At 44.6% G+C, this 23,066-nt stretch overlaps 1 protein-coding gene across 1 annotated transcript in view; it reads left to right on the forward strand.

Moving 5' to 3' along the window:
* MDN1 (midasin AAA ATPase 1) overlaps positions 1–23,066 on the forward strand; it is a 128,034-nt gene that overhangs the window by 44,201 nt on the left and 60,767 nt on the right. Inside the window, exons 33-51 of the mRNA XM_064169384.1 lie at positions 2,061–2,190; positions 3,554–3,784; positions 5,228–5,425; positions 6,834–7,042; positions 7,555–7,677; positions 8,690–8,887; positions 8,979–9,086; positions 10,193–10,381; positions 12,398–12,487; positions 12,597–12,857; positions 12,994–13,264; positions 14,297–14,456; positions 14,711–14,827; positions 16,268–16,476; positions 17,683–17,828; positions 18,227–18,429; positions 19,886–20,106; positions 21,451–21,564; positions 22,311–22,443. Coding sequence (XP_064025454.1) covers positions 2,061–2,190; positions 3,554–3,784; positions 5,228–5,425; positions 6,834–7,042; positions 7,555–7,677; positions 8,690–8,887; positions 8,979–9,086; positions 10,193–10,381; positions 12,398–12,487; positions 12,597–12,857; positions 12,994–13,264; positions 14,297–14,456; positions 14,711–14,827; positions 16,268–16,476; positions 17,683–17,828; positions 18,227–18,429; positions 19,886–20,106; positions 21,451–21,564; positions 22,311–22,443 — 3,311 coding nt within the window. The remainder of the gene's footprint in view (positions 1–2,060; positions 2,191–3,553; positions 3,785–5,227; positions 5,426–6,833; positions 7,043–7,554; positions 7,678–8,689; positions 8,888–8,978; positions 9,087–10,192; positions 10,382–12,397; positions 12,488–12,596; positions 12,858–12,993; positions 13,265–14,296; positions 14,457–14,710; positions 14,828–16,267; positions 16,477–17,682; positions 17,829–18,226; positions 18,430–19,885; positions 20,107–21,450; positions 21,565–22,310; positions 22,444–23,066) is intronic.

Genomic DNA, 23,066 nt, shown 5'->3' on the forward strand with positions numbered 1-23,066 from the left:
TGCCAGTTCTGGCATCCAGTGCTTCCTAGTAGGCATCTACTTCACCTCTCTAAAGAAGGTCTAGAGTGTATGCATTTTCTGTGTGCTGCCATACTGGCAGTGTAAGCAGAATCTAGGCTATCAGAATGTTTAGGATATCAGGTAGTGACAGGATTAGGAGGAATGGAGCAAAGCTGGAGGTGGGAAGATTCAGACTGGCCATGAGGAGGAAGTTGTTCAGCATTACAGTGGTGAGAGCTTGGAATGGTTTGCCCAGGGAGGTGGTTGAGGCCCTGTCCCTGGAGGTAAGGCCAGACTGCATGGGGCTCTGGCCAGGCTGATCTAGGGTGGGGTGTCCCTGGCCATGGCAGGGAGGTTGGAACTAGATGATCCTTGTGGTCCCTTCCAACCCTGACTGATTCTGTGATTCTGATGTCAAAGAAAACTCAGGCCTGTCAGTACTCTAGATAGGCTCAGCATGTGGAATACTTCAAGTACAGGAGCTTGACTCCTGAAGCAAGTAATTCCAGCTCTAGCATAGATTGTTCTACTTACTACTGTTCAGAAAGTGGCAATTAGAAGTCATCTTACCAATTCTCAGTGAATATGAACATCACATCCCAAAAGACCTGTGTCATTAAATGTAAAAAAAAAAGTTTCAGAAGCTTGGCTTTAACTTAAAACAGGTTAAATAAACCTGAGAGCTTTTAGGCAGGGTTGGTAGCTAGGAGTGAAAAGAAGAGCTGTAACCTCTTGTACCCAAGAGAGGATGGGGTCTCCATTTAGTCTTGAGAAGAGAAGGCTGAGAGGGGATCTGATCAGTGTCTATAAATATCTGAGGGCTGGGTGCCAGGTGGAGGGGGCCAAGGTCTTTTTGGTGGTGCACAGTAATAAACCAAGGAGCAGTGGATACAAACTGGAACAGAAAAAGTTTCAGCTCAAGATGAGGAGAAACTTATTTACAGTCAGGGAGACACAGCACTGGCAGGTTGCCCAGGGGGATTGTGGAGTCTTCTTCTCTAGAGACTTTCAAAACCCTGGGTGCATTCCTGTGTGGACTACCCTAGGTGGTCTTGCTTTTGGCAGGGGCCTTGTACCCTGACCTCTGGAGGTCCCTTCTAACCTCTAACATTCTGTGATCTTGTGATTTAAAGTGATTTCTACATTACAGGGCAACCCATGGTGAAGCCATGTGGGATTTGTTTCTGCACTGCATTTGTGCTGGTGGTTTTTGCTTGACTTGCTCAGAGAGAAGAAAAAGAATTAGAGTTAGAATTATGTGGTAGTTTGCACAGGAGGAGGGAGATGACATAGCCATAGACATGACCTCCTGTAATGAAATAGGGCTTCAATGCTTGCAAACCAGCTCAGTTTCTTCCTATATTCTTTCCAACTGTCTTTATCAGCAAAATCATTAATTGAAGCCACTACTAGAAATCTTAAAACCTACATTCTCTTGAGGATTTTGTTACAAAGTGAGTGCCAAATTTAGAGGGAAAGGTCTAGCTTGCTGCCTTTATATACTAAGGTTTCCAGTGAAATGCAACCCAGCACAAGAAGGACATTAAACTGTTTGAGCCACTCCAGAGGAGGCCACAAAGATGTTCAGAGGGGTGCAGCAGCTCTGCTATGAGGATAGGCTACAAGAGTTGGAGCTCTTCAGCCTGGAGAAGAGAAGGCTTCAAGGAAACCTTATAGTAGCTTTCCAGTATCTGAAAGGGGCTAGTGGAAGGCTGGGGAGTGACTACTGACAAGGTCTTGTAATGACAGGACAAGGTGTAATGGGTTTAAATGTCAGTGGGGAGATTTAAACTGGCTGTTAGGAAGAGATTCTTTGCAGTGAGGGTGGTGAGACACTGGCACAGGTTGCCCAGGGAGGTTGTGGCTGCTTCCTCCCTGGAGGTGTTCAAGGCCAGGCTTGATGAGGTCTTGGGCGACCTGTTCTAGTGGGAGGTGTTGCTTCCTATGGTGGGGGGGTTGGAACTAGATGATCTTTGAGGTCCCATCCACCCTAAACCATTCTATGGTTAGTTAATATGATGCAATGTTGACTTCACTGCTGTCATTCTGCTCATTTGCAGCTTTCTCCTGCGTTGCGCAACAGGTTTACAGAAATCTGGTGTCCACAGAGCAACGGCCGTGACGATCTGATACAGATTGTGAAACACAATCTTCATCCCAGGTTGTCCCTGGGTGGAATCAGCCAGCAAGGTGGGTAGTTCTCCTCCTGGTGCTATCCCACATAGCCAGTAAAAAAGAGAATTTGGAGGCTGCTAAATTTTCCTCAGAATTTACACCACTGTGTCTATTTTTCTTTTAAGTACATCTCTCTCTGAGGGCAGTTGTGGAATACTTTTAAGTGCTCTCTCCTCACTGTTTGTGGTATGTGGCTAGACAGAAGGTCGAGGCTGTATTTACTTCACCATCCAGATGAATTATCCCCAGCCCTTTGGTGCCCAATCTTGGTTTCAATGTAAGGTGGTAAAAGGACTGACAATTTTCTTCCAGCAGCTTCACTGTTAGTATGTGTGACTTGTTACTTGAAATTAAGATAGTATCTTAGAACAGCATAGGTATAGACTTGCCTTTCAGTTATCCTGCCTGTTAAGAGTACCCATCCATGTTGCTCATACAGGTTCACAGAACTAACCAGGTTGGAAAAGTCCAGCCTATCATCCAACACCTTCTAAATAACTAAACCATGGCATCAAGTGCCACATCCAGTCTCTTTTTAAACACCTCCAGGGATGGCAACTCCACCACCTTCCTGGGCAGCCCATTCCAATGTCAATCAGTCTTGCTGTGAAGAACTTCTTCCTAATGTCTTCTGACCCCTAAACCTCCCCTGGTGCAGCTTAAGTCTGTGTTCCCTCCTTGTGTCAGTGGTTGCCTGAGAGAAGAGACCAACCCCTGCCTGGCTACAGCCTCCTTTTAGGTAGTTGTAGACAGCAGTGAGCTCTGCCCTGAGCCTCCTCTTCTGCAGGCTGCACACCCCCAGCTCCCTCAGCCTCTTCTCAGAGGGCTGTGCTCCAGGCCCCTCCCCAGCCTTGCTGCCCTTCTCCAGGCACATTCAAGCATCTCGACATCTTTCTTAAATTAAGGGGCCCAGAACTGGACACAGTACCCAAGGTGTGGCCTAAGCAATGCTGAGTACAGGGGCAGAAGGACTTCCCTGGGGCTGCTGCCCACACTAGTTCTGATACAGGCCAGGATACCATTGGCCTTCTTGGCCACCTGAGCACACTGCTGGCTCATGTTCAGCTGCTGTCAACCAGTACCCCCAGGTCCCTTTCTGCCTGGCTGCTCTCCATTTTTACATCACGGCTGTGCCTTTTTTAGTGATCATAGAATCATAGAATCAACCAGGTTGGAAGAGACCTCCAAGATCAGCCAGTCCAACCTAGCACCCAGCCCTATCCAATCAACTAGACCATGGCACTAAGTGCCTCATCCAGTCTTTTCTCGAAGACCCCCAGGGACAGTGTTCAAGATGCTTCTTATACAGCAATGTAATAGATTTGACCAATGATTATTTGATAACTCCACTGATCTTTTTTTCTTCTGGTCTTTTCAGGGGCAAACATAGCAGAGCTGATGATGGACTTCGTGGAGTGGCTGACTAATCAAGAGTTTGGTCACCAGTGTATTCTCAGTGTGCGAGATGTGTTGTCATGGGTTAACTTTATGAATGTCATGGTCAGGGATGGAGAGTCAAGTTCTGCCAAGGAATATAACCTTTACATTTCTCCAGTGATGTCTTTTATCCATGCTGCCTGTCTGGTATACATTGATGGAATAGGATCAGGTAAGTCTTCAGTGCTCATTTGATAGCAGAAAACATGCTGGTGTATGTATTAATATTTTTGAGTAGAGTGCTAGCAGAATGCTTTGTGGCAGTGTGGAACTAATCTGGGAGATGTTTTCACTCTCATTTAACAATATCCTGTACTTAATTTGCCTTTTTTGTGTTTCAGTAGTAAGAGTTTGAATAATAAAGCAATCTTAAATGAATTACAGAATCACAGAATTGTCAGGATTGTAAGGGGTCTCAAGGAGCAGCCAGTTCCAAGCCCCCTGCTGAGGGCAGGGACACCTCACACTAGATCAGGTTACCTAGAGCCACATCCAGCCTGGCCTTAAACACCTTCAGGGATGGGGCTTCAACCACCTCCCTGGGGAAAACCATTCCAGGCTCTCACCACTGTAATGCTGAACTTCCTCCTCATGTCCACTCTGAATCTCCCCACCTCCAGCTTTGCTCCATTCCCCCCAGTCCTGTCACTACATTGATAGACTAAAAAGTCCCTCCCCAGCTTTTTTGTAGGCCCCCTTCAGATACTGGAAGGCACAATAAGGTCACCTCAGAGCCTCCTCCAGACTGAACAGCCCCAACTGTTTCAGTCTGTCCTCATAGGAGAGGCGCCCCAGCCCTCTGAGCATCTTCATAGCCCTTCTCAGGACATGCTCCAGCATCTCCACGTCCCACTGCATCCTGGTGTTTAATCTAAATCTACCCTCCTCTAGATGTAGGAATTATAATAGTACAAAAGGCTAACAGACAAATCAAGAAAGCAATAAAAGTTTGTCTTGGTTTTGAGTGGAATGAGAGCTCTTTCACCCCTTTCCCAAAGGAGTAAGAATAAAACTCTCCACCCAGGATTGGAAGTTTAAATGGAAATGCTGTTTACAAATATATAGAGAAAACACAAAATGCACAAATTCATATCCAGCCTTGACCAAGTTCTCAAGTTGCCTCTTCTGAGCTGGTGCCATGGTCTAGCCTTGAGCTCTGTGGTAACAGATTGGACTTGATGATCTATGAGGTCTCTTCCAACCTTGGTGATACTGTGATACTGTGACATGAAGTACTTACTTACATGACCATGTATTATTTGTTCTCTCCCACCCTGCATATCAGCATCTTACAAATGTGAGCTATAGGAATGGGGAAAAAAATGAGAAGCTGCAAGAGATGTAGGGAAAGAAGGGAAATAAAGGGATCACAATGATGGTAAGGATAGAAGAAAAGAGTTTAGAAATAAGGTGTCCTTAATTCTGTTGCAATCAGAACAGTTTGTCCATGGGAAATAGCACTGGAAGCACTGCCAAGTAAGATCACAAACAGGAAATGTAAACCTGAAACAGAATATGGCATAAAAATACATCTGTGAAGGAACTGAGTTCCTTACTGGTAAGCTGAACTTGCCTGGTTGTGTTTGTGAAGCACTTTTAACTTCTGTTACTACAGGTACAACATCCTCCTCAGCTGACACAGCTTTATTAGCGCGAGAGAAGTGCCTGACGTTCCTGTCTGGGAAACTGAGTCAGTTCCTTGAGCTGACTGATTATCAGAAGAATGAACTTAAGATTTATGACAGAAGAAAGGAGAAGGAGTTTGTGTGGATGGATAACTTTGTGGGAATCCACCCCTTTTTTATTCCACGAGGCAAGTGGGAGTGGGTAGATGTTTATTCTGTGTGGTTTATTCCCAACAGTTCTGTTACTTACTAAATCTTACATAGGACACCTGAACCATACCAGAACAATTTATAGTTTGTGCTCTCTTAGAAAAATGCCTTTTCTGCTTCCATGGGTGTTGACAGCAATTATTAAGGAGACACATCTCTTAATTGCTTGCTTGCTTGAAATTACTGGTTAATGACCTAATTTTAATAGACTTTTTATGTGATAATGAAACTTCTCTGAGTTGTCATTTCTGTCGCTTTGCATAGTCAGAAGGTCTGTTAACTTCCACTAACTGCAGGTACAGCTCATCCTGGCCCTTCAGTGTAGGGAAGCAAGAGTTCTGAGTACAGTGCTGAACAGAATGGAGACTAATGTCTCCTTGTCTCTTCCTCTGCCTTGTCACTGTCTCTCAAAGATTCACTGCAGTTGTTTCAAAACTGTTGAATTCTTGCATTTCAGCTATCCTTGTAACAACTTAATACAGATGAAACTATAAAAATACTGATTTCTACCCTTAAAATACAATGATGGGACTAAAAAGTGATGCCTTTGAGCTTTCTAGTTTAGCTGGTCAGATTTTAGCACATGGAGTTGTGTTCCTAACGCTGTATTAATTGTTCATTTTTGAGCACTTGGATATTTTTGGGTTGTGTTGTCATGCATAAAATTGCACAAGGTTGTGCTTTTTAGGAAAGTGCTTAGTTTCTCTATGCTAGTTAGATCACAAAAGGAAGGATCTCTTTTATACTAGACAGGCATCGAGACGTGTGAGAGAAACTGGTGATTCATATCTTGTATACCTGCTGTGTTACAGAGTTTGAGGAGTGATGCCCCCATGAGCTACACAGGCTAGAATTTGGCAGACAAGCTCTGTTTTCTCTCCTTGCTTTGTGTTACAGCAACAACAGTAAAGAAAGTCTGTGCCTAGCAGTGCACTTTAATTAAAGTACTCTTCCTTCATAGAGCTGGCAGTGTACAGCACAGATTCATATGGTGTTCAGCAACGTGGCTGAGTTGTATCATTCAGTGCCAAATACTGCTGCTTTTGAGTTTTAGATCCAGGTGTCTGAAGTCCAGGGACTGATACCACAGCTTTCCAGATCTCTAGTGCAAGTCCTGAACCAGGATGTGTCAAAGTTTCATGGTGAACACATTGTATGTTCCTGTCCTTTCCGCACAATTCCACATCGATATCTGCAGGCAGGCTGAGGCGTGGCTGTGGGTCACAAGCAAAGGTTCTCTGCCTGCTCTCTGAGAATGGGAACTTGCTGTAATGAGACCAGCAATTAAAAGGCAGAAAGAACTTGTACAGAAGCACACTGTCAACAGCTCCAGCATGAATGTTCTGGTTTAATTGTGTTCTGATTTACCTTTCGTTTTTGGTTTAGGCCCCATTCTCCAGAGGAGCAACATTACTGATTATGCTTTAAATGCTGGCACTACAGCAGTGAATGCACAAAGACTGTTAAGAGCCCTACAGCTGAACAAACCTATTTTGTTGGAGGGGTCACCAGGAGTGGGCAAGACCAGCTTGGTTGCTGCCCTGGCAAAAGCCTCAGGAAACTATCTCGTTCGAATCAACCTATCTGAGCAAACGGTAGGATGAAATGCTTGCTTTGTAACTTGGTGTTTGTGGCAGGGGGGAGGTTTGGTTTAGCTTCAGAAGTCTGCTTTTTAGCTTTGGCAGCGAGTCTGAAATGTCAGTTTTTCCTTCTTGGTCTCAAGATAAAACTGAATGAGGAGGGGGAAGCAGAAGGAGCAGAGAGCTGTGGGAGAATGCCAGTTCCCAGATTTTTCTGTTCTTTTCAAGTGAAGACATGCACATCTCTGCCTGCCATGCTTTTCTTGGCTTCTCTAAAGTTACTTGGAAACAGGCTTATGGCTTTTTAGCTCTTCTGTTCCAACTTAACTTTTTGTTGGTCAGTATGAGTAGCTGGTCACTGGAGTCCTATCAGGGAAAAGCTTTTAGCATCTTGTAATTACTGATATATTTTTTTTCCATAGAGCTACTTCACAAATGTGAATAAGATCTGAAAAGACTGTTTATGAGCATCTGTGTTTTGTAATTTTCACCATCCCCCTCAACCTCACCTTTCTTTTCTCCTAAAGGATGTGACAGACTTGTTTGGGGCAGACTTGCCTGTCGAAGGTGGGAAGGGAGGAGAATTTGCCTGGCGTGATGGGCCACTGCTAGCAGCATTAAAAGCTGGACACTGGATTGTGTTAGATGAGGTAAGTTAAGGTTTAGGGCACAAATAAATTGGAATGCAAGGGTGGTGATTTGGCTAAATACTTTCAAAGGCTAATGAATAAAAGTAACCATAGAATCAGTCAGGGTTGGAAGGGACCACAAGGATCATCCAGTTCCAACCTCCCTGCCATGCCCAGGGACACCCTAGCCTAGAGCAGGCTGCCCACAGCCTCATCTAGCCTGGCTTTAAACACCTCCAGGGACAGGGCCTCAACCACCTCCCTGGGCAACCCATTCCAGCCTCTCACCACTCTCATGGTGAAGAACTTCCTCCTCACATCCAGTCTGAATCTCCCCACCTCCAGCTTTGCTCCATTCCTCCTAGTCCTGTAACTCCCTGATATCCTAAAAAGTCCCTCCCCCAGTTGCTCCAGTTTAGCTGTGCCCCAATTTTTGGGCCCCTCAGTTTAACAAAGACGTTGAGATGCTCCAACATGCCCAGAGAAGGGCAGCAAGGCTGGTGAAGGGACTTGAGCATAGCCCTGTGAGGAGAGGCTGAGGGAGCTGGGGTCGTTTGTCCTGGAGAAGAGGAGGCTCAGGGCAGACCTTACTGCTCTCTACAACTACCTGAAAGAAGGCTGTAGCCAGGGCGGGGTTGGTCTCTTCTCCCAGGCACCCAGTGACAGAAGCAGGGGATACAGTCTCAAGCTACACCAGGGGAGGTTTAGGCTGGAATGTTAGGAAGAAGTTTGTCACAGCAAGAGTGATTGGCATTAAAATGGGTTGCCCAGGGAGATGGTGGAGTTGCCATCTCTGGAAGTGTTTAAAAAGAGACTGGATGTGGCACTTGATGCCATGGTTTAGTTATTTAGAAGGTGTGGGATGATAGGTTGGACTTGATGATCTCTAAGGTCATTTCCAACCTGATTCTGTATGATTCTAAACTAACATGACAGTGCTAGGTCAGGAAAGAAATTTAGTTTTACCTTCTGTAATTATTAAGCAAAAGTGTTTTGGTAAGCAATAATAATGTATTCTTATTTCTCTCCTCAGCTGAATCTGGCTTCTCAGTCTGTATTGGAAGGACTAAATGCATGCTTTGACCACAGAGCAGAGATTTATGTTCCAGAACTGGGAATGAATTTTCACGTACAGCACAAGACAACTAAGATTTTTGGATGCCAGAATCCATATAGACAAGGAGGTGGAAGGAAGGGTCTGCCCAAGTCCTTTCTTAATAGATTTACACAGGTAAGCTTAATTGTTTGGTTTAAACTACATTATGATCCTGTCCTGTAGTTTTCTGACTACATCAATACTTGTTCTTCTCTTGATTCTACAGGTGTATGTTGATCCACTGTCAGCAGAAGATATGGAATTTATTGGGAATACGCTGTTCCCTGCCATTGACAAAAGCATTGTTGCTAAAATGGTTGCTTTCAACAACAAGGTAAATAAATCTTTCACTTCTTTCTGTGTAGAAGTAGGCAGAATGCAGTAAGATTAATAAATAAATTAAGTCTGAGATCATAATTTTGAAGAATTTTTATAGAGAAGTGTGTTGGTGGGAATAAAAACACAGAAAGTAAAAAGAATACCTGTAAAATCCACTTGAGTTCTTGGTGCCACTGCAGTCAGATACTTGGGTGTTAGCTGAAGAGGTGCTGCTTTTCACATGAGATAAAATACCTACATTCAGGTAGGGACAGGACATGGGGGAATGGAGCTAATCTGGAGGTGGGGAGATTCGGATTGGACATGAGGAGGAAGTTCTTCACCATGAGAGTGGTGAGAGGCTGGAATGGATTGCCCAGGGAGGTGGTTGAGGCTCCATCCTTGGAGGTGTTTAAGGTCAGGCTGGATGAGGCTGTGGGCAGCCTGCTCTAGGGTAGGGTGTCCCTGGGCATGGCAGGGAGGTTGGAACCAGATGATCCTTGTGGTCCCTTCCAACCCTGACTGATTCTGTGATTCTCTGATTCCATATATTAAAACAAGCTCTGTTCTACAAAAGTTGGAAACAGTTATGGTTTGGTAGCTTGGTGAAGTGACTTGAGAAAATAACAGATTTCCACACATGGATTGTTCCTGAAGGACAAGTGAAATGACCTGTGCTTTAACTGGGAAATAAGATATTAATGGAAAGTAGCATTCTGTGGCTTCATGTATCTCTTCATGCATCTCATGAGTGCTCATTTATAGAGTGCAAGAGTAAAAAGGCAAACTGAGCTGAATGTAAAAAAATTAGCAGAGAAGAAACAAACTTAATCACAGACTCACAGAATATTAAGGGTTGGAAAGGACCCTGAAAGCTCATCCAGTCCAACCCCCCAGCCAGAGCAGGATCACCTAGAACAGATCACACAGGAACACATCCAGGTGGGTTTTGAGTATCTCCAGATATTCAGCTTCAGTTTCTGGTACCTTCAGCAAAGTGACTGCAGCTTGTACTTTTTATTGTCCTCTGTCTCGTAAGCAGTGCCCCAGGCAAAAAAATCTCAAAATCTTAAAAGAAGTAAATGGGTAAAAAAAGCCTTTTTTAATGCTGTTTTTTTCCAGATTGACAAAGAAGTAATGGCTGAAAAAAAGTGGGGACAGAAAGGTGGACCCTGGGAGTTCAACTTACGTGATCTTTTCCGCTGGTGCCAACTCATGCTGGTTGACCAGTCCCCAGGATGTTATGACCCAGGCCAGCATGTGTTTTTGGTGTATGGAGAAAGAATGAGAACCAGGGAAGACAAAGAAAAGGTGAGCTGTGTGTTCTCTTCTTCCTTGCCCTTCAGATTGTATTTCTAGAAATACAGGTGTCAGTTTGAAGCTGCCTGGAAATTCATTCATAGACAAAAAAAATTGTTTGATTGAGGTTTGGAGGTTTAGCTTCTGTTCCTGCTCCCCTTTGTCATTTAAAGTATCCATTGAATTGCAAACTACTAATGAAAGCAGAAAGCTGCTGTAAATGGAGGCAAGAAGAGGAGGAGAGGCTGAGGGAGCTGGGGTTGTTTAGCCTGGAGAAGAGGAGGCTCAGGGGTGACCTCATTGCTGTCTACAACTACCTGAAGGGACATTGTAGCCAGGTGGGGGGTGGCCTCTTCTCCCAGGCAAGCAGCAACAGGACAAGGGGACACAGTCTCAAGTTGTGCCAGGGAAAGTACAGGCTGGATGTTGGGAGGAAGTTCTTGCCAGAGAGAGTGATTGGCATTGGAATGGGCTGCCCAGGGAGGTGGTGGAGTCACCGTCCCTGGAGGTGTTCAAGAAAAGCCTGGATGAGGCACTTAGTGCCATGGTCTAGTTGACTGGCTAGGGCTGGGTGCTAGGTTGGACTGAATGATCTTGGAGGTCTCTTCCAACCTGGTTGATTCTATGATTCTAAGAATTAGAAAGGAGTTAAACAGAACAAAAGATGATATTCATGTGGGAGTCTGTATTAAATAGCAGTGTTTTCATGGAAGTGGCATGGTGTGGATGCATAGTTGTGAGGAAGAAGTCAGGGAGCACAGAAGTAGTTCTGTGATATGGTTAAAAAAGCATTTGTGTCAGTGGAACCAAGCAAAGTGATGTCCTATAGTTCTGGATTGTTCTGGCTTTAGTGGTTTTTTTTAATTGACTTATCTGTCACTTCTTTCATCTGTCTCTCAAATTGCTCCCCTCGTTATCTTAAACACACTGCTTAAGGTTCCTCTAATAAAACAAGCCTGCTCCAGTTGTTATTCCAACTTTGCCACCTCTTTATCCCTCTCCTACCTAGAAATCCTTGGCTTGTCTTTAATTTCCCAATGTTGAAATTGTGGCAGAAGTCAAATGCACCCTCAGCAAGGTCACCAACGACACCCAGCTGTGTGGTGCTGCTGACAAGTGTGGCCAGCAGGTCAAGGGAGGTGATTCTCCTCCTCTACTCCACTGTGGTGAGATCCCACCTTAGGTATTGCATCCAGTTCTGGAGCCACTATTACAGGAAAGATCTGGAGGTACTGGAAGATGTCCAGAGAAGGGTCAGGAGGATGATCAGAGGGCTGGAGCTCCTCTCCTATGAAGACAGGCCTAGAGAGTTGGGTCTGTTCAGCTTGGAGAAGAGAAGGCTGTAAGGAGCCTTCCAGCATGTGAAAGGGGCCTACAGGAAAGCTGGGGAGAGACTTTTTAGGATGTCAGGTAGTCATAGGACTGGGGGAAATGGAGCAGAACTAGGAGTGAGTAGATTCAGACTGGATGTTAGGAAGTTCTTCCCCATGAAGGTGGTGAGACACTGGAACCGATTTCCCAGGGGGGTGGTGGAAGCCTCATCTTGGAAGTTTTTAAGGCCAGGCTGGATGTGGCTGTGAGCAACCTGATCTAATGTGAGGTGTCCCTGCCCCTTGAGGTCCCTTCCAGCCCTGACAATTCTATTGTCTGTTCTATGATTCTATTAAATTAAAAGTCAGTCAGATTATAAGACTAAAGTTACTGACTGGATATTTTCCTCATGATTTTACCTTCCTCTTCTATAGTAGTATTATATTTGTGTGTGTTGAAGAGCTTACTTATGGAGTGACTACTAATTTCATAGTATTTCAAGTCACAGGAAAGCATGCTTAATGAAGAGGTTGCTGTGGGCAGCTCACACTCACTGCTATTGCTTGCTGCCCTTTGAATAAATTACCCTTGTGATTAAACTGTGTTAGTTACTGTCACGCTGCTGTGGAGCTGAGAGGGAAGGCTACCTTAGGAGTGAATTTTTCAAGCAATGGAAACTCAGGACTGACAACTCTTTCTTTCCTTCAACTCTTTTAGGTTATATCCATATTTAGAGACATTTTTGGCCAGGAAGCTGAAGTGTATACGGGAACCAGAGAGTTTCACATCACTCCATACAACGTTCAGGTAAGCTGTTGACAAGAGGTTTTGTCAGTGGAGAGAAAAGGAAGCAGCTTAGAGAGCTGAGCTCCCGTTTGCCTCTGAGTTACTCACCCATGTGTATTATCCCTTCCAGATTGGTTACTCTGTTCTTTCTCGGGGCAACTACATTCCTCGTCCTGGCAGAAACCTCTTACTTTTGCATCACTCACTGCAGTCCCTCGAGTCCATAATGAAGTGTGTGCACATGAGCTGGATGGTCATCCTAGTGGGCCCAGCAGCTGTTGGCAAAACCAGCCTGGTTGAGCTGCTGGCCCATCTGACTGGCCATCGACTGAAAATCATGGCCATGAACAGCGCAATGGATACCACCGAGCTCCTGGGTGGATTTGAACAGGTAAATGCTGCTGTGGTAGCATGGCACCGTTTCTTCTTCCTGCCTAACAGTGGCCAGTCCACTGGCATCTTGGTGTTTAAACCCCAAATGGAGGCACCACACTCTTCTGAAGGAGCTAATGTTCTAATGTTTTCAGGTTGATATCAACAGGCCGTGGCAGCAGCTCTTGGAAAAAGCAGGGAATGCTGTGAGCACCCTAGTAAGGGACAGTCTTCTCCTGACAGAAGTTTGTGCAGATGATGCTGAAGTTGTGCTGCGTGCTTGGAGCAGCTTCATCCTGAACTACAAACCCAAATCTCTGGGTGAAGGAAGTAGAAGTGTTACAGCTGAATTAGTGAGCAAACTGGAGGGAATACTTGTGCTTACCCAGCGGCTGAACAACAAGATCAATTCTTACTCAAAGGCAGGTGGGTGTGGTGGACACTGTGAAGTAAGACTGTGTGAAGAAAATAAGAGTAATCTGTAGATGTGTATTGAAAACTTGAGGAAAATTTGGGATTTTTTATAGGTGTTTGTGTGTTGCTTCATCCTTAGAGGCCAGCTTCTGAAGGATCACAGAATGATAGAATGCTTTGGGTTGGAAGGGACCTCCAAATGTCATCTAGTCCAACCCCTCTGCACTGAGCAGGGACATCCTCCACTAGATCAGGTTGCCCAGAGCCTTGTCGAGCCTGACCTTGAATATCTCAGGGTTGAGGCCTCAGCTGCCTCCCTGAGCAACCCGTTCCAGTGTTCCACCATCTTCATGGTGTCAAGAACTTGTCCCTAACATCCAATCTAAATCTTCTCTAATTTCAAACCATTGCCCCTCATCCTATCACTAGAGGCCTTCATAAGCCATCCCTCACCAGCCTTCTTTTAAGCCTCCTTCAGGTACTGGAAGTTACACTGGTGATGGCTCTTCAAGTTTATTTTTTGTGTAGTTACCACCTGGTAGTAATGAGGAGCCCACATAAATTCTCCCATACTGAACTACTCAACATAGGATGCAATGCAGCTCTTATTTTATGCTCCTAGGAAAGGCAATTTGGATGTTCTGGTCTTGCGTTTGTTCTCTGAAGCATCCATCAGGCAAGCTTTACAAAAGGCAGCATAATAATGTATGGGCTGGTTTTATTGCTTGGTTTTAAAAAAATGATTAAATTTGGTATTCATATCCATCAAACTTTGTGTAACAGGGGAGCAGGGATGGAGGAAAGAGTCTGTTTAGTAAGAAGAGTGTCAGTCTAGTTTATATTTCTCTGTGCTTGCAAACACTCCCTCTGTCCTCATGGATTTTGCCTGTGGGGGTCTACTTGAAGAGTTGACACCTGTTTTATGTTCTCTCACAAACTAGGAAGCATGCATGTTTATTAACAGCACAACTACTGTTTTTCTTGGAAGTAGCAGGGAACTAACTCAGTGATGTAAGTCTTGATGTAAGATACACTTCCTTGCAGAGTTTGCTCAGCTGGTAGAAGAGTTCCGGCGTTTCAAGCTGCAGCAGGCCCAGGCTGCTGACCGTAACAGCAATGGCACTTTTGAGTGGGTGGATGGGATGCTGGTTCAGGCCCTGCAGTCTGGAGACTGGCTGTTGATGGACAACGTTAACTTCTGCAAGTAAGACATTTTGGTGGCCTCGTACTGCATGGTTCAGAGCTGAATCGTTTGTATGTGGAAACGATACACAGGAGCAGTGACTTTTCTGGAGGAGTATCTTCTTTCTTAGCTTAACAGTTGATAGTTTTCTTGGTACCTCAAAATCTAATTAGCTGTTTGGCTTTTTGCTCAAGACTGGTATCATCTGGGTTTCAGGCTAGAAAGAAATCAATTTGTTACCTTCTTACAACCATACCAATTTGTTTTCAATATAGCCCTTCTGTGCTGGATCGTTTGAATGCCCTGCTCGAACCGGGAGGTGTTCTTACCATGAGTGAGAGAGGTGTGATAGATGGCACAATTCCTACAATAGCTCCTCATCCAAACTTCAGGTACTTTGCATTCCTACCCCTTTTTTTTTCCCCTCACTTGTTTTTTATAGTAGATTTAGGGAAAAAAATGTTAGCAGTGAGTCAGTCTTTTGGTATTTTGAATACCATTCGGTTTGCTGGCTACTGTATTGACACTGCCTGTCTGGCAAGGAGGAGAACTGCACTGTAAGAAGCATATGACAGAGAGTTTGAGAAGCTTGGCTTTCTAGCCCTGTTGCAGCACAGACCAGTACACTGCAAAAATCATAGCAGTGTACCTCTGCCTTTATTCTACATTTCTGATTTAGGATTTCAGCACTCCTTGTCTCTCACTATACAGGAGTTCATAGAATCATAGAATCAACCAGGTTGGAAGAGACCTCCAAGCTCATCCAGTCCAACCTAGCACCCAGCCCTATCCAGTCAACTAGACCATGGCACCAAGTGCCTCATCCAGTCTTTTCTTGAACACCTCCAGGGACGGTGACTCCACCACCTCCCTGGGCAGCCCATTCCAATGCCAATCACTCTCTCTGTGAAGCACTTCCTCCTAACATCCAGCCTATACCTACTCCAGCACAACTTGAGACTGTGTCCCCTTGTTCTGTTGCTGGTTGCCTGGGAGAGCCTGAGAGTTGAAGATAGATGTGCTGAAGGTGGTGAAGTAGTCTGATACTTTGGTAATGAAAGCTGGTGTATGGACATCATTGTTTTCTTCCCAGCTTTTTCCACATTATCTATAAGTCTGAGTTTCCCTCAGTGCCAGAAGATGAAACCCCAAAGTCCAGAGACCCCTCAGAACCAAACAGACAGTCTGTGTTTTCTCAGACCTGAAGTAGTCTCTGAGGGAGATGGGAGGAGCATATACAGACTGTTCTGTCTAATTCCTACCTCTTTGATTAAAAGGATATTGGGACTAATATGCTCTGGTCCCTCTGATTTGGGAACAAAGACTTTTCAGGAACGTGTTTTGCTGCATTCTGTCTCAGAAGTTTCTTCTGCTCCTTGCTTCTAAGAGATGCCTGCTTAGCAGTAGGGTGTGGAATACTTTGCTTTTTAAATAGCACAGATTTATCCAAAGCTGTAGCTAAGACCTTTAAAAGTCTTCTTTATAGCTCAGAGGCATAGTTTGACTTTTTTTTTGTAAGTAGGCAAATGGTGAAATCAAGAGAGCTCAGATATAACCGAGTTTAAAACCCTGCACTATATCTGTGGCTAATTTCAAAGTATAATCATTCATGCAGAGTTCTCATTTAAATGCAGTAGATGTCTCTGGCTTTCTAGATAGAAGTGTCCCTGTTTGTATAAAGAATAATTTACTTCATGGAAGAGCACATTTGGTGGTTCCAGAGTGCTAGTTTAAAGCCCTAAGTTACATCTTAAGAGTGTTAGATGGATTGGATGGTTGTTGTATGTCCCTTCTGTTCTCTGTCCCAGCTGAGCTATTCTGATTTCCAACAGGCTTTTCCTTTCCATGGATCCAGTTCATGGGGAGATATCCAGAGCCATGCGGAACCGTGGGATTGAAATCTACGTACCTGGGGAGAATGATGGAAGTGTATTGGACAATCTGGATTTGAAGTTGCTCCTTCATGGTTTGGGCTTAGTGGGAGACAGTGTCTGTGATGCACTTGTGGCTGTGCATTCAGAAACCAAGGCAGCAATAGCAGGTAATCTGTTCAGAATTTGTTACCAACCTGGGCTCGCAGGAAGTTCCACCTCAACACGAGCTAAAACTTCTTTACTGTAAGGATCAGAAAGCACTGGAACAGGCTCTGCAGAGAGTCTCCTTCTCTGGAGACTTTCAAGCCCTGCCTGTGCCAGATGATACAGTCCTGCTCTGGCCTAGAGGTTCGACTTGAAGATCTCCATAGGTCCCTTCCAACCCCTAACATCCTGTGATCTGCATTTGGAATCACTCTTTAGTACAAAAGCTTGGCTGTTTTATGCCCCTACATAAGTAAAGGCATAGAACTACAATCAAGTTCTTTTGGGTTAGGTTGGGGTTTTTTTTCTGTCTCAGTAAGAGAACTGATGGTAACTGAAGTGCTTTGTAAAGAGATACCAGATGCTGGCAGGTGTCACTTGTCTTGCTCCAGGAAAGTGTTGTGGTTTGCATTTGCCACCCACAAATTGGAAATTTTACCCTCTGGAGTAAATTTACTACATGTACTCAGAACTTTGGAAGGTAAATGAAATTATTACTTACAAATGTAGACTAAATATGAAGATATAAAAGGAATTAAACATGTATAAGGTCTATTTACAGTTCAACAGCAGCACAAAGCCACCCTCCTATACCTCAGAGAGGTCCAGAGAGGCCTGGACCTGTCTCTGCCTCCCACCATGTGCTTTTCCAAACCCAAACAAGATCAGTCAGGCAGAGCAGAGAAACCAGAAGCAAGCAGGAGGCAGCCAGAGACAGAGAAACCCAAGCTTGTGCTGCAAAATATAGGAGATTCAGCAGGCCAGTGGAATTAGATAAACTTAGCTTGCATCATTCTCTGTCCAATCTCTAAAAGTTTTTATCCCTTAGATTTGAATTCTCTGGAAAAATCAGGCACAGCCTTAAAACTGTAACAGGAAGGCAGAATCTTCTAAGGGGAAACTGTGAAACAAAGGGTTTTCAGAGTTGTTCTTTGCAGCAAGATGACACTGAGTTTCATTCATCTTAGCTTCTTGACACCTTTTTTTGAGCTGGCACCTGATATTTCCCATCCTGACAAATTTTCTTCTCTTGGCAAGAACCCTTTCAATTTTCAGGACCCAGTAGGATTCATTTGGTTTGGATCTAAACTTGATTTTTATCCTGGAGTGGTTGAAGGGCTCACAATTGCTAAACACCCATATCATCCTAAGTGCTGTGTATCTTTCAGGTTCTGTGTCATCTTTGTCACCTATGCTTCAGGCTGCTGTATTAATTGTGCAGCAGATGCAGAGAGGCCTTGGATTAGCAAAGTCTTTTCACAGAGCCTGTTGGGAAGTTTATGGTCGCTCACAACAACTGCAGATTAACCAAAAGGTAACAGTCCTTTATTTGAAAGCTTTTCTTACATCATCTCATAGGAAACACTGGAACAAGTTGCCCAGGGAGGTTGTGGCTGCTCCCTCCCTGGAGGTGTTCAAGGCCAGGTTGGATGAGGCCTTGAGCTGTGCTTCCAGATAGAAAGTTTCCAATGCTCCAATGTATGTTAACTTTTCTACTTGTGGAATTTTATGGCCTATCCCTGGTGTGTTATCTTTTCCACACAGAGTATTTGTCTGTTCCTAATTTTTTTATGTCTAAGATACCTACCTCAGATATCTACAAGTTTATAATGATTTTAGCATAAATACATGTAATTAAAGAGTTCTCTGAGCTGCTGTACTTGAATAGATGCTTATATATGGTTCTCAACTGCTTTTTGATGTTTGTTGTAGCTTGTGTTAGAATTGGTTACAAAGCATACCTCAACTCTGGCTTCCCATGAAACATGGGGTGACTCCTTGCTAGCAATGGGACTGTGGCCAGACTCCCTACCTACAGGTCTGCTTGCAGCTGAAGATTCACTTCTTTCTACAGTCCAGAGTGAGGCACAGATCCTCATGTATTGTCTCAATAGACTCAACCTGAAAAACTGCAGGTAGGCAAGAAACGATTTTTTCTGTCTAATAAATGAAAAAAAAAAGATATGTGAACTACTGTAGGTGTGCCTCTTTTCCCTGCAAAACTGTGCCTTTAGCAGATTGTGCTGGTAGAAATTGTGATTGTCACACTCTAGCTGAGCCTTCTGCTGCCTTTCCATTCACAGAATCACAGAATATTAGGGTTTGGAAGTGAGCTTGAAAGCTCATTCAGTCCAACCTCCAGCAGCACCTAGAGCAGAGCACAGGAACACATCCAGGCAGCTCTGGAATATCTCCACAGAGGGAGACTCCACAACCACCCTGGGCAGCCTCTTCCACCGTTCTGTCACCCTCACAGGGAAAACATTTTGCTCATGTTTCCATGGAAGTTCCTATGCCTCAGCTTCTGCCCATTGCCCCTTGTCCTGGCACTGGGCATCACCCAGCAGAGCCTGGCTCCAGCCTCTTGGCACTCACCCTGCACATCTTTATCAACATTAATGAGGTCACCCCTCAGGCTCCTCCTCTCCAAGCAGCACAGCTCCAGCTCCCTCAGGCTCCTCTCCTAAGGAAGATCTTCCACTGCCTTCAGCGTTTTTGTGGCTCTGCACTGGACTCTCTCAAGCAGTTCTTTGAGGTCCTTCTTGAACTGAGGGGCCCAGAACTGGACACAATATTCCAGATGCAGCCTCAGCAGGGCAGAGTAGAGGGGGAGGAGAACCTCTCTTGATCTACTAAGCTCTGCCCTTCTAGCCCACCCCAGAATGGCCTTGGCCTTCTTAGCCACCAGAGCACACTGCTGGCTCATAATTCAACCTGTCATCCACTAGGACCCCCAGGTCCTTTTCCCTTTCACTGCTCTCCAGCAGATCAGTCCCCATCCTGCACTGATACATTAACAGCTGCAAATGCAAGATTACTTAGTTTATTTTTCAGTCCATAATACTTTACCCTATTCAGTCTTTAAGTACATTGAGGTGAGTTTAGGAGTAGGCATTTGGAAGAAAATGGGAATGCAAACACCTGGTTTACACGATAGTAGGAGCCTCACAAATGTTGTCCTTCAATTTCTTTCTGACCTTAAAAAAAAAACCCCAGTGTTTAATTCATTTTAAATACAACAATGATTCTCTGTACTTCCTGCTTTCATGCAACACTTCTTTCTTTGCCTTTTATCATCTCACCTTTTCATATCATTCTGGTGAAATGCTGTGTGTGTTCAGTTCTGGCACTGCAGTAATTCTTGGCAGCAGTGAGTTAGTTCCTAATAGTAGATACTCCCAACTGGTTTGAAGTTGGAAACTGGCTTTAGAGATGGAAACTGGCTTTAAAGACAAGGGGAGAGATAATTGCATCGCTGCCTTCTTGCCTAAAGATGGTTGTTAGCTGAGCAGTAGCTTCACAGGCAGAGTACATTTTTCCCTGGAGCTGCCAGTTCAAGCCTTTGGTTTCTGGACTTCTTGTGTGTTGCAGGACACTACCACTGACTCTGCAAGATCTTCAGAAAGTTATGCAGTCCACTAATCCTGAAAGCCTGAAATTCAGTGCTACTGAGATAGATGCCAACTGGATGGATAAAATGGAAATCCTTCAGGCTTCAGTGAAGTTGTTCACAGAAAAGGCAACCAATCAAGACTGGACACTGAGAGTTAAATGGCTTAACTCCTTAGCCAAAAATCTGCCACAAGTGCTTGGTATGTGATCATTTAAATTTCTCTTAGGCAATGTCTGATTGAGTGTATTTGTGTGAAAACACTCATAGCAGATCATTTGAATGGTTTGGAAGCTCTCAACTGTCCACATTAAATTGAAGGCATTGAGGCTGCAGGGAGATGAAGAAACAGATTGTAGATGTTAGAGATAACGAGAGACTTTGGGCTGAACTTCATGGCCTTGGGAAAGTTGGTTGAGGGATTTGGGAGCAAAAGTGGTGCTCTCCTCTATCCCCCCAGTTGTGGAGAGTGATGAAAGAATAAGCAGATTAATTCTGCTTATTCAAGAGAGATACTGAGATGCTGAGATGCTGGAAGGTGTCCAGAGAGGGCAACAAAGCTGGTGAAAGGCCTGGTACACAAACCCTATGAGGAGAGGCTGAGGGAGCTGGGGTTGTTTAGCCTAGAGAAGAGGAGGCTCAGGGGTGACCTCATTGCTGTCTACAACTACCTGAAAGGAGGCTGTAGCCAGGTGGGGTTGGCCTCTTCTGCCAGGCAACCAGCAATAGAACAAGGGGACACAGTCTCAAGTTGTGCTGGGGGAAAGTATAGGCTGGATGTTAGGAGGAAGTTCTTGCCAGAGAGAGTGATTGGCATTGGAATGGGCTGCCCAGGGAGGTGGTGGAGTCACCGTGCCTGGAGGTGTTCAAGAAAAGCCTGGATGAGGCACTTAGTGCCATGGTCTAGTTGACTGGCTAGGGCTGGGGGATCTTAGAGGTCTCTTCCAACCTGGTTGATTCTATGATTCTATGATTCTATTCCTGTCTCTAAGCCTGGTGAATCTGGCAAGATTTTGGGTTCTTTGATCATGGATTGATTGACACCAGGACACCAGGCCTGCTGGCAACAGGTGGGAAAGGATCCAGCCTGGGATTTAGCAGGGATCACTGAAAGAGTTTTAAACTAGATTGGAAGGGGGAAGGGCACAAAACAAGGCTTGCTAGAAACAAGCCTGAGGGCAGCATAACAGTATTTAAAAGCAAGGTCTGCTGTTTCAGTGCAGGTAGGGAATGGAGATCCAAGTGGCAGGGAGAGGAAAATAGATGTACTGAGAGGGTGATGTGGAGCTCATGGATTTTCACAAGCTGTATGTTTAATAGCCTACATGAAGTATCACCAGTTTAACTCTTCACCAGGTTTATCTCATTGGCCATGACCTTCTGACTGCTTTTAAGACTTTTTAGAGCTACTACCAAAAATGCAACCAGCATGTCTAGAGTGTGTGGACAAATGAGCTTCAGGCTGCTTGTGCTAGCTCAGTTGAAGTTCTTCCTTACGTGTATGAAATGCTCTTTTGTACCTATGTTCTGTCCCCTTCACCTACAGACCCAGTGCGGATTCAGCTGGAGGCAGGTGCTGTAGCCCTTGGGAGTTTCTATGCCAGTCCCCTCTCATCTGGAGTCAGCAACATGATGAAGTTGCTACAGCCAACTATGACAGGTACTTATGAAAAAATATATATATCTACAAGACATTGGTGCTTCTTTTATTTGTGCTCTGAACACACTGCAACCCTTCCTGGGGAATGTGTGTAACAAAACAAAGGCTAAATTCTAACTATATGTTGCATTTGTTGCAAAAGAAGTAACAACAAAGGCATTGCTGCTGTCTAGAGCTGCAAATACAGCAATTAAGTGCAGTCATCCTAAGCAAATTGAGTGCTGTGACTACAAATCCTATGTGTGTATCTCTGTACACTCAGAGTTCAGTGATGTCCTTTAAGAGTGATGCATGTATGAACTGCTTTTCTGATTGGATAGTTTAGACATCCTGTTTTTTCTCAGCACTTTTTGTGTTGGCCCATCTGTAACCCATGTTGAGGCCTGCAGTATTCCCTCAGTGTTTTACAGGGAGCTCAGGCCTGTGGTTTTCCTGTCCAAGCTTGTTAGGTGCATGAAAGCTACATGGACCTTTTATGGATAGTCCTGTGAAGGAAAAGGACTTGAGTTCCCAGGCTGTCTTTTGGGGTAGGCTTACCACTGGTTAATTAGCTTCCACTGTGTTGATTTACAGAACTTTCAGCCAACATGGTGCTTTCTTGCTTGGATATCTGATGTGAGAGAGCTTAAGACTATACTTAGGGAAAGAAAGAAGGAAGCCTAATATTCTTGCATAGGCAGGGGGGTGAAGGGAAGCCTTTCGCTAGATAATGCTTCCACTGCTGTCCTGTCCTGTTGACTTTCCAGATGACCACGTGATGCCTCTGGACCCAAGATGGAATGTGCAGCTTTTGGATATAATTAGAAATTCCATGAACTTTGATGCAGAAATGGAACACACAGATCAGCTTCTAATCCTTTTGAAGTCCGCAGCAAACCGGTGGGTTACAGAAAAGCCTTGAGGAGGTTGCCCTGTGGCTGTGTTCAGTGCTGTGTAAGCACTTGCAGTATTTACCAAGTATGGGTTTAGATAGGGTCTGAAATATGAAGCAGAAATTTCATGCAGATAGACAGTTTTTTTTGCTTATGTTTTCTATAGATGAAGAATCAAACCAATCACTTAATGTAGGGAACAGAGCTCCCAGCATTCTGTATAGGCTGGAGTACTTCAAGGATAAAGAACAGCAGGATAAAGCATAGAAAAGGCAGAAGAAACAGTGTGAAGTCTCTGACATAAGAATTAAAGTGCTGTACTGCTTCTGGATTTGGACTGCCTGTCCTAATAAGAGTACACAGATCTTGCTTGCAATTACAGTGTAAGCAGTGTGGTTCATAGGTCCAGAGAGGTTCTCCTCTGCCCTCTACTCTGCCCTGGTGAAACTACATCTGGAATATTATGTCCAGTTCTGGGCCACTCAGTTCAAGAGAGACAGGGAAGTGCTTGAGAGAGTCCAATGCAGAGCCACAAAAGGGAGTGGAATATTTTCCTTAGGAGGAGAGCCAGAGGGAGCTGGGGCTGTGCTGCTTGGAGAGGAGGAGCTTGAGAGGTGACCTCTTGAATAA

Source organism: Pogoniulus pusillus, chromosome 31, assembly GCF_015220805.1.
Source record: "Pogoniulus pusillus isolate bPogPus1 chromosome 31, bPogPus1.pri, whole genome shotgun sequence".
Lineage (NCBI taxonomy): Eukaryota > Metazoa > Chordata > Aves > Piciformes > Lybiidae > Pogoniulus > Pogoniulus pusillus.